The sequence below is a fragment of the Macrotis lagotis genome, chromosome 8 (genome assembly GCF_037893015.1).
Source record: "Macrotis lagotis isolate mMagLag1 chromosome 8, bilby.v1.9.chrom.fasta, whole genome shotgun sequence".
In the NCBI taxonomy this organism is placed as follows: domain Eukaryota; kingdom Metazoa; phylum Chordata; class Mammalia; order Peramelemorphia; family Peramelidae; genus Macrotis; species Macrotis lagotis.
In genome coordinates, this window is record NC_133665.1 from 166,256,255 (window position 1) to 166,267,594 (window position 11,340).

The following is an 11,340-nucleotide window of genomic DNA, read 5'->3' on the forward strand; positions in this document are numbered from 1 at the left end:
ACAAGAGACAATTGTCTTCACCTCTCTGAGCTTCAAGAAAACTCTATGCTGAGACTTATACAAAATTTGGAACTTGCATCCTTTAATGAAGGGAGTTGCAACATTATATGAAATCCAAGATCCTTGATGCATTATTGACACATCTGGATTACAGGTAATTGCCCTTAACATGCATCAAAATCTTAGGCCATTGGGGCAACTAAGTGGTGCAATGGAGAAAGCACTGGCCTTGGAGTTGGGATGACCTGAGTTCAAATCCAACCTCAGACACTTAATAATTACCTAGCTCTGACCTTGGGCAAGTCACTTAACCCTACTGCCTTGCAAAAAAAAAAACAAAAAAAAAACTTAGGCCATCAACAAGTTTTTTAAAAAGTCCAATTAGTTTCACAGCAATAATTCACAGGAAGCATCTGTTTTAATTTCATATTTAAATTATATTTAAAAGAATAAATCATAAATGAGAAATTATTATTAGTGGATCATATTAGAGAGGTTAAAGACATTAGAAATGTTTTAAGCCAATTATGTTTTCAACAAGAATAGGTTTTATTATAAGAAACTTAAATGACATCAAGTAAAAATGCAAAATTGTGCAATTATGGCAAAATGTTTAAAAATTCCACACATTTCCCCCCAACCCACCCTAAACCCCACCCCACCCCTGGACTACAGTACTTCTTACTACATACCTGAGCACTGAACATTGAACGCCATTTTAAACTGCCTTAAATAGTGAATTTGATGCCTTAGACCACACCCACCTCATTTCTCCCATGCACCACTGCAATCAGTTTGAGACTTCACCTAACATCAGCTGTGTATCATAACAAATAAAGATGGAAAACAGATTTCAACTTCACTTTGCTGTAAAAGTCTTAGTTCACATTTTCTAAATATACCGGAAGACACTGTATAAATAAACTTTCAACATGGCCCTTACTTTTAATTCTATAGTGCCTAGGATATCTTTTACCAATTTTCTCCCCATCCTCTGAAAATTTACCTGAAAAATCTAACTAGAGAGCAAAAACCATCACCAATCCAACTTTAAGGCCTTCTTTTGAAAGCATTTAAAAGTGGCAAAAGGTCCCAGCTAGATTATGATTTAGACAAAGAATTATGCACACCTAAGATTCAATAGATTTCATTCCCATGGCAAGTTACAGGCTTTAGCTTTTTGAATACACTATTGTCCCGGTTCGTACCCTCAGCATAAATGGATTAAACAACACAATAACAAAAGTTGTACTCTAGTGCATATCAACATAATAAACTTACTGTAGAATGAACTACAGTATGTTGTACTCCTATACAATCATATGATCAGTCAATTGCTAAATCAAATGTCCTAGGTCATGTTTTCAAGTAATACGCTGAAAATTTTGTTCTACTAAATAAATACAGATTGTCAAAAAGCAGCAAGAAATCTAAATAGTCAACCTAGCTTTTAAAAAAAAAAACCTAACACTTAACACTTTTTTGCAAGGATAGTTTTTACGACTAATGCAACACTGTAAAGAAGGAAGGGTGCTTCAAAAAGCTTGCAGATAGAGCCTTACAAAAAACCATACAATTTACACAAAGAATAAGAAAAAACTGGAAAGGGGTATGGAAAATGAGCCTTTTAATTGACTGACTTGTACTATTAAAAAAAAAAATTAGCAACAAAACAGCATTGTAACAAACACCAAGAAAGTACGCATCTCACTTTCTAGGACTCCACTCTAAAATGCAATTTCTATAAATGACATCAACCTTAAAATCTGCTTCAGAAAACTCCTACTTATACATCTCTCCAAGAAGCAGTTTGGTAAGTTTCTGGAAAATGAGGTATGTGATGCAAGGAGGCAATGTTAAAATTTTTTTTCTTTCACAGTATCATGTTAAAATTTGTGCAATATTTAAATAAGAACTATGTCAGTTTGCTTTCTTTAAAGAAGATAAAAATTGCTCATGTGATAAGGACAGATTCTGGATTATACTTAATAGCTATTGTCAACTTGTCTAACTATAAAAAATAAGTTACTGATCCAAATATCTGCCTTATTTAAATATTACAAATGAATTATTTTTCTTCACTTGAATGTACTTAGATTAGTGCTAGAAATTTGTCAAATATAAAGAATGACACTTGGAATCTAAAGATGCAATTATGTTTATAACTGATTTAAAAAATGAGATATCAAACTCTTCACGGTTTTTTTTTTTTTGCCCTTTTCAAGCCCCTCCAACCAAGCAGAGGCTAACCCCAGGAAAAGGATCAAGTTTTCATAAATTTGATGTTAAATATACAAAAACAGAAAAAAAACAAGTTAAAAATTTGAAGTTCACCATGTCTCTTCCTTTAAAAAAACTATCAAAAATAAGGCCAATTCTCACATTATCTTCTAAGGAGAATAGACACAACATTTTTATGGTGTTAGGATAAATAGAAATGGAGAAATAAGGACAAGCCAAATGTCAGATCTACTAAGCAGTTTTGGAACCAACTTCATGCTAAAAGGACAAAAACAAAAACGATAAAGCTCTCGATTTTCCAAAAACAAGAGAGAAATTGAAATCAATAAATGGCCAAATTCTGCTATTATTTTATATGCAGAACCCACTCAGATCAAGAGGTCTATAGATGATATACTCTGGCCATGAAACCAGCAGACCACTTTGAAAGACAAGCACAGTCAGGTAAGGTACCTGGCCACATGAAAATGGAAGTTTACTAGCACCAGCCGCCTTTGGGTTTAAAAGCCCTTTACCGGATTATTATCTTTGTTCCCCGGCCCTCCCCCCCCAAACAAGACAAATGGTAGCGCTTGAAAACATTTGCTAACCTCTAGCATTAGGATGACTTAAAGCCACATAGGAAATTTCAAACAATTACCCCAAACAGCTTTTTTTCTGAGATGATTATTTTTTCTTGTAACAGCTGAACATATAACAAAGCCCTCAGTACACTTCAAAGAGCATACATAAAAATGTATAAATATTAAGAATCAGGATCTAATGGAGTGTTCCTCTATGGTGATTAAGTCATAGCTAAAGTAAAGACCTAGTGATATTGCCTCAAATTTTACCCGTATTTAAAAGAAGTCACTTCGAACCAGTTTGGACATCCAGATCCAGTAATGCTATCCAAGCTTTGCAGTAGTGCATAGTTGTCTTGGCTCTTCTGACATCTTAGTTGCTTTTAATCACAGAAACCCTCTAGAATGACATGATTAAATTTATATCAGAAAAAATGCTGATAATTGCACTTTGTCACCATCCCCTTGATGAATTGAAACCATCACAAGTATGAGAGCAAATCCCTCCCCACACTGCAATCTTGAAGAGCACCCATCCCCATGAACGCAACTCTTTCAGCTTACATTAAATACTGACAAAATGTCTTTTGTGTTATTGTAAGACATGTCACCTCAAGTATCAGTTACTACTCAAATCCTAAGGCCTGTTTTCTCATTAAAGTACTTTCTGAAGACATTGCGGATACAGTTTAGCAACAGCACATTCAAAATGGCGGCCAAGATCCCAGAGACGATCTGGCGTCTCGTACACTTTCTTCCATTCGTCTGTCCCCTCGTCATATTGGTAAAGAGAATTTTTTCTGCTGGTCCTGAAGACATGTTCTTCCACGGTCACTTGAGTTGCCCGAACAAACAAGTGGAGGGTATTATTGAGAAGCACAAGTTTCAGATATGGATTTATAGACTGATCACACGGAAAATCTTTCTTGCAAGTCCATTTGTTTAGCTCAATATTGTAGGCCTCCACGGTAAACATACGCTGATGGTTTCCACAGGTTCCAGCTATGTAGTAGATTGAGTCATTATAAACAGCTGCTAAGCCCTGGGTTCTAGGCACAGTCATAGGTGTTAAAAAGCCCCAGTAGTCTTTCTGAGGATCATAGCAGAGGAAAGATTCTCCTAAAAAGCAAAAAAAGAATACAGATATTTTTTATGCTTTGGTTATTGAAGCTGTCTTACATTGAAGATGACATATTTGAAAAACTAAGCATTTCATAATCTTCAAAAGTAAACAGAATCACTCATCGGTTGCAAATTACCCTGTAACATGCCTTTTCACAAGATGACTCAAACTACACAGTACATTATTACTTCAAACAAAATTAACTTCTTTATGATAAACTACAAAGAATGTGAGAGTTGCTTCATTGTAGCAGAGGTTGGCTTTAGAATCACATTACTAGTATTTAGGTATCCTCTCAAGGAAAAATTTTCACTCCTGTATCTCTCCAGACTCCAGAGCTTATATGTTGAGCTATTATTCTGGTAGGAAGTTTGGGATCTTAGATGCTTTATGTGACTGAGATCATTAGGTTGAAAAGGTATGAGAAACAATTCCTATTCCTGTAATAAACAATGTTAACACGAACAGAAATTATAGGAAGCTGAAGACAATGCAGGGATGTTGATTGTAAGAAATTTACTTAACCAGCACAAAACAGCACTGGTACTATAAAACATTTACCAGCATGTAGAACTAGTTTTATTATAAATAAAATTCAGCATGTATTGTAACAGAACATTTTTTTAACTTAAAAAAACCTATTAACATATGGAATGATATCTAGAGGTAGTCAAAGAGGTGCTCTTGGGCAAACTAGTCTGACAGCTCTATTATACTAAAATAATTTAAAAACAAAAAGATATTTCTTCACTTAACGAGATAGAGCTGATACAACTAGTAATCCTGGGCAGTTTCCACCCTGGAAAAATAAAGGGCATTACTGAAAGTTGAATGGATCACTTGTCAATGTGGAAACACTCATCTAAATTCATCTGGTTAAGATTTTCAAAAACAAAATATTAAATTGATATTTATAGAAACTTAAGGCTACTTATAATTTCCATATCCTTTGGGAATTGATGGGTCACATGGCTACTTTTCTGTAATGTTATCAAATAAATCACACAGGAATAAACTTAGTCATCCCTTATTTTTAAGAAGTGTTCTACGAATCAATGCATGTCTTCATCTCCAATGAAAACAGGTGTTAGTTTGCTACTGGTACTTAGTTCAATCTAGTCTAAGAATAATTTTATTTAGCGCCCAATTAAACTCTATCATGAAAGGTGCTTTTTAAATAGTGATTCTTCAAGATGAAGTTAGTGCTAGACAAGAGATTGACACGTTATTCAAAATGCACTTTTTTTTTTCCCACAGGGCTTTTCAATGGGAACTGTTCTACAATGACAAACTCTCCCCAGGCAGGAAGAGAGGACCACCCTGGCTAAAGCCCAGCAACTACTTGACACCTACCCTGTAGAACATAGATGTTTTCTTTATACTCCACAGCACTGTGGAACTCCATTGCTACAGGCATTGGGCTAACAGCTGTCCAACAGTTATCTCTGCTGTCATAACACTCCACAGATTTTAGGGGGTTCCTCCCATCACCTTCATAAACACGCCCACCTATTGCATAGAGTTTCCCCCAGCAATGTACCAGTTTACAGCCTATTCTGGCTCGAAGTAAAGGAGCTTTGGGTAGCCATCTATTTGTAGCATGATCATACATCCAGAAATCACTCTCCGCCTTGTGATCAATGGAGACTTCGCTGCTGCTCGGCCGGTAGCCTCCTGCGATGTAAATGTCATTATCTGGGGACACAAGAATTCCCACTTCTCTCAGGTCATTTGGTGGTTTGCATAGTTTGAACACTCTCCCTGTGACTATATCGAGACAAGGCACTGTTTGCTTCTTTCCTGAGTGTTTGTGGGCAGCATCAAAACATATGATCATTTCTGATGCAGTCATCCCAAGCCTCTGCGTGTAGCCATTGGCACTACATGGCCCCTTCTGGACGATGGCCTCGGCAAACATGGGAGGAATTTTCTCAACAAAGGTGTCTTCCATCAGAGGCATACGGATGCACTTGGCAAATATTTCTGGAAGGTGTGCTTCTCTTCCCTCTCGTTCGTGTTCAAACCACCTGATGATACTGTCATAGACGTGTTCCTCTTTGTCAACGTTTAAGTCATCACTGTCTAGTATACTGATAAGTTGATCTTTCCTTAAGTGGAGAAACTCTTGTTCTTTGGTGACACACAGAAACTTTTTACGAATGTACTCTTGTGATCGGTCTTTTAGCTCCTGATGACCATAGTGGTCAGCAAAGATAAAAACCCCAATAGAGTTCTGTGGATCCAAGTGACTTATCATATAGTTAGCACATTGGTCCTGTATGGAAGGGATCTGGAAGATGCTTGCTGCAGTGAACAAAGCTTGGACATTGGCCTCAGTGAGTACGACTCTGGAGGTATATGCATAGTTCAATACTAAATTCATTGACTCGGCTTCAACGCCGACTATACGCACTTCTTTCTGCGTACTCTCGGTAAGGCCGCTAGTGAACATTGATCTGAGAGGGGAAAAAAGCAGTTAGAATGGCATCTGGATAGTACAGTATCAGTGTAACAAGTTAGAAAATACAAAGTAAACAAATTACATCGACATTTGAACAATTTGCTAATACACTTTCTTGAAATTCTAAATGAAGGACAGAAACACTTACAATTCTCAAAAGGCAAGTTCTCCTATTCAGTCTACTAAGGGAACTGGCATTAAGAAAAAGAAAACAAGCCTGTTAAAACAAATCCCGAATGGAAGTAATTATGCCCCAAGCCCCCTCCCTCTATTTTGTATGTAGTCTTCTCTTCAGGGGTGCTAATCTTCAAGACAGCATAATTTTGAGAACAAATCAATAAATATCACTATTTCCACATACCAATAAATTCCAAATTTGGAAAGGTTATCTGGCCCCAACTGTGTAGTACAGACATGTGGACAAACTCTTATTATGCATCGATGTTTGAGGCATAATTGATAGCATCCTGACTATATTCTTATACTTTTAGTATGAAAATAAAATGACCAGATATATAAATATATCATTAATATATTTCATGTTAATATTATAAACTTCACAATAGCCTACACCCAAATCATTAGCTTTTTGGTAAAGTTCATGCTTAAGCCCTAAGTCAACAGAAATTTAATTTCATGAAAATTTCAGTTACTAGCTAAAATAACCTTATAATAGCCATATATATATATATGTGTATATATATATATATATATATATACATATATATATACGTGTGTGTGTGTGTGTGTGTGTGTGTGTGTGTGTGTGTGTAATCTGCAGGACAGATGTCAAATTACATGAGAAAAATTAAGTAAAAATTAGGAGATATATTGAATATTCCTAGCCAAAAAAAAACCTGCCATTTTAAAATACACATGCCCTTCCAAAAGTATATTTCAGTTTTATACTAATTCTTATATCCTAATTCTAAAAATTAATATTCCTATAACTAATCTTTCCTATTTATTACAAATAACTATTGATTACTTCAATCATTCTTGAACATTCTGACATCTTTTTTTATTAAAATATTATTTATTATCATTCCCCCATTTACAAAGTATTTCCCATACATTTCTCCAAGGGAAAAAAAACTGGAAATAAAGTATAAATTTTGGTAAGAATAACTCAACCCTTCACTCTACTAAAGTAGGTTTAACAACTGCCTCAGCCTTTGGAAAGTAATAAGTCTTTTAAATTCATAAATTCTACATGGAGCAGACAGTAATATGCTTTTTAAAAAGATTAAAGGGTTGTCATAATATTCTTCACCAGGGAATTAGACAGTCAGGATCCTGGTTTTCTTAAACAAAAGTCTTCTATAAAAGTTACTTGTTAAACTTTTGCTTCTAGGTATACTCCTAAGACTAAGACAAAAGTCATTGGAGATTTTATTTAATAATCAAATACTACTTAATAACAGGGTCAAAAAAAGTACTTTTAAAACCTCTAGGTACACACATAATATATTATCATAAAAACTGATCATGTCATTTTTTTTAAAGAGAAAGAAGAAAAAAGTCCTTAAGAAGGAAATAAAGTAGCATGCTTGAATGATGGCAATATTTCCATTTTTTTATGTGGAATAGATTACATACCAATTCCATATACTTTCCTGGAACAGCTGAATTTTTAAAACATGTTTTGAAAAAAAAAGACTTTTTGTAACAAATTAATATGGAGGCATATACTATGCACAAGAGTGCTACTGGATATTTCAGCACTAAATGTTTAAATGTAATTTTGATTTTTTCTATTTTATTATGTAGTTTTAAACTTTTTAACAAAAGTTAAAATAACATGTTCCCATATATTCACAGCTGGAGCTCTTTTGTTTTTTGTTTTCTAATTTCAATGGCTACAAGTACCCAATGGCTATAGAGAAAACAACTAAAAACTTAAGGTACCAAACATCAGTTAACTACCCCTGAAAAGCATTATCAAATACTGACATTAGACAATCTACTAGTAACTTGGCTAGAGGCTGGGGTAGAGAGATCACAAGTGGGTGGAAGAGGCCTGGCCCTTTAGCACAACTTATTTTAAATAAGATAACCTTACATAAGCCACTGGCAGAAAAACTGCTTACTCATTTGGGTAACCATCATCATTCAACCTCAACTAATTATGAAAAATCAACATTAGTACAAACCATCACCAACCAGAGGTTTTTTTGCTACTAATACCACTAACTAGTAAAAAAGACATAAAAATTATATCGCATGAATTTCCATACTCCAAAGGAAGACAATTATCAGCCAAAAGAAAGTCATGTATATAAAAACTTACAGCAGGAATCCAGATGCAGTTAGTTCCCTATATTTTGTCCTCAGTTACTTCCTTTGAAATCACATTTCTTATAATTAAAATACTATCAACTTACCTTCATTTAAAGAAAATATATTTCTTTAAATTGCTTTTTCTTGTTCAATCTTCAAATTGATAATAAATGATAGAGTACTGTTTAAACTCTTAGAATCCTGGGTACAAAAAGTCAAAACTTTTCATATTTCCAGGTTCTAGTGTTTCTACTGTTCAACGGTAATGAATGGTAAAAATCTTAAAAGGTAAAGCATAATTTCTATAGCTACAACAAGAAGAATTTGTCCAAGTGAAATCAATAGCTAATTCTCAAACTAACTTTAATCTGCCCAAGTTTTTGCAGTAGCTGTTGCTCTAGCTCAAGTCACTGGTTCCCTTTCTCAATTCTAGTCTTGGTTCTATCATTAATTTGAGCCTCAGTTTCTTCTTCTATAAAATATAAAACGAAGGTTCTGAATTACATTAGCTAAGTCTGGGGTGGTGGAAAGAATTTGAGCCTCAGTTTCCTCTTCTATAAAATATAAAATGAAGGTTCTGAACTAAGTTAGCTAAGTCTAGGGTGATGGAAAGAATTTGAGCCTCAGTTTCCTCTTCTACAAAATATAAAATGAAGGTTCTGAACTAGATTAGCTGAGGCTGGGGTGATGGAAAGAACATTGTAGAGAGAGAGAGCCTAAGGTCAAATCTAGACTATGGGACATGCACTCCCTGAGCCTCAGTCTCCTCTGCAAAACAAGGAGTTGAACTGGAGAGTGCAGAGACCATTGCCAGGCACAAAGTAGGGCTACTCCAAGGTTCAGGTCTATAATCCCATGATCCCTTTTACCTGCAAATTTTGTTCCATTCAGTGACTTCAGCTTGCTGGTATATGAATTTGCCTAAGCACTATCTTGAGTTATTTTGTCCCAAACTGTTAGAAAAAAACTACATTTTATGGGAAAAACAAATACAAAAATACTTCTATATGAATAAGAGCAGTTTTTAAAAAAAAATCAGCATAAAAATATTTCTCTAAAAAAAAATTTACAAACCAGGAACTCTCCTGACATTTTTCCCGTTTTAAAATCCCTTTCAATCCAAATTTCTTAATTATTTTAAATGTTACAAGCTTCAGAGAATGCCAAAAAAAATGTTTTAATACTAATCATCTGAGGGAAATATTTACAAGGGGAAAGTTGCAAACTCTTCTGAACTCCATGAGAACTTAGAAACAGGCAGGCAAGCAGATCAGTCTCTTTCTAAAGACCTCTCTTTTCTAAGGGGGAGCTGGGGTGTGGCATCCAGTAGAATGCTCAGTTTGGGCTCTGTCCTCTAACCCGGCCTCAGATGGGTGTCCTCCCGGGACTTCCACAGATGTATAATGGGGCTAAACAGTGGTGGTTGTGCCCTTTGTTCCACCACATCTGGGTATGAATCCATGGACCGGCCTCTCCCCCCGAGTCAGCCGGGCCCGGCGGCCGGATGTGGGTAAGGGCGGCCGGAGATGGCCCTGGATGGGGGAGGCGGCCGGGGTGGAGTGACTGGTCTAAGGTCACACCGCGGCTGGCTTTGAGCCCGGGTCCTCCCGAAGCCCCTGGCTGCTGGGTTGGGCTCGGAGCCCGGTCCGCTGCGGGGCCCCTCTCCCGCTCCTTCCCATATGGAGGGCGCGGACGGCCAGCTGGGCGCCGGAGGTCCGCTCCTGCCCCTCCACTGGGCCGGGCCGGGCGCCGCTGTGCTTGCACGCCCCGGGCCCTCCCGGCCGCCGCGCGGGGGGCTGCAAGCACAGGGGGCGCGCCGGGCCCGCGGGGCGCCCCGAGGCCGGCGGGTACCTGAAGTAGGGGCTGATGGCCGCCAGCACGTTGCGGTGGCACGAGAAGGTCCTCCCGTGGTCCACCTCCACCACGATGTCGGTCAGCTGGCCCTCGTCGTACATGGTCTTCAGCTGCTGCAGGATGCTGCAGGCGTGCGCGGCCTCGGCGGGCCCCGGCCCGGGCGCGGGGGGCGCGGCGGGGGCGCCGTTGGGCGCGGGGGGCGGGCACTTGCTCGGATCTGCGGAGAGAGAGCGGCACGAGCCCCCGGGTCGGCGCGCGGCCGGGACCGCCGGGCCGGGCGGGGGGCGCGCGGGCCGGGGGGGAGGGGGAGGGACGGCGCGCCCCGGGGAGCCCCCCCCGCCCCGCCGGGCCCGCCCCGGCCGCCCCCCGGGCTCCCGGGCCGCCGCGGCACCCACCTCCCGTGGCGGCCATGTCTCGGCGGGGCCCCGGCTCGAGCGGACAGTGGAGAAGGCAGGAAATGTCATCGCGCTTCCCCCGCTCCCCCCGCTTCCGGCTCGTCGCGGCCGCCGCGGCCAATGGGAGGCCCCGGCGGCCGGGCCCCGCCCCCGGGCCCGGGGCCGCGCGCGCCCATTGGGCGGAGGCCGCCGCGGGGCCCGTCGGGAAACGGAGTCCGCTCCGGGCCGGCCCCGCGTGGCGGCGGGGAGGGGGAGGCGGAGGCTCGGGGCTCGGCGCCAGGGCGCCCCCCCCCCCCCGGGAGAGCGCGGGGGCGGGGCCAGCCTCGCCCCTCCCCCCGCCGCCCGGGCTGCCCGGGGCACTTGACCTTGGCCCCCCGTGCCGGGCACGGCCCGGCCGCCGCGGGGCGGGGCTTGGGGGCCCCC

The 11,340-nt window shown here is 40.0% G+C and overlaps 1 protein-coding gene across 2 annotated transcripts; it reads right to left on the minus strand.

Moving 5' to 3' along the window:
* Positions 1-665: 665 nt before the first annotated feature.
* On the minus strand, positions 666-10,956 carry KBTBD8 (kelch repeat and BTB domain containing 8). Of its 2 annotated transcripts, XM_074198781.1 has the most exons (4): positions 10,918-10,956; positions 10,520-10,739; positions 5,281-6,383; positions 666-3,923 (listed from the first exon to the last, which is right to left on the minus strand). In XM_074198781.1, the coding sequence occupies exons 1-4, from the start codon at positions 10,931-10,933 to the stop codon at positions 3,460-3,462; spliced, it is 1,803 nt and encodes a 600-aa protein (XP_074054882.1). In that variant the 5' UTR covers positions 10,934-10,956; the 3' UTR covers positions 666-3,459. The 2 variants fall into 2 exon arrangements, with proteins under 2 accessions (XP_074054882.1, XP_074054883.1); XM_074198782.1 differs by lacking the exons at positions 10,520-10,739; positions 10,918-10,956 and adding an exon at positions 6,537-10,288.
* Positions 10,957-11,340: the final 384 nt, after the last annotated feature.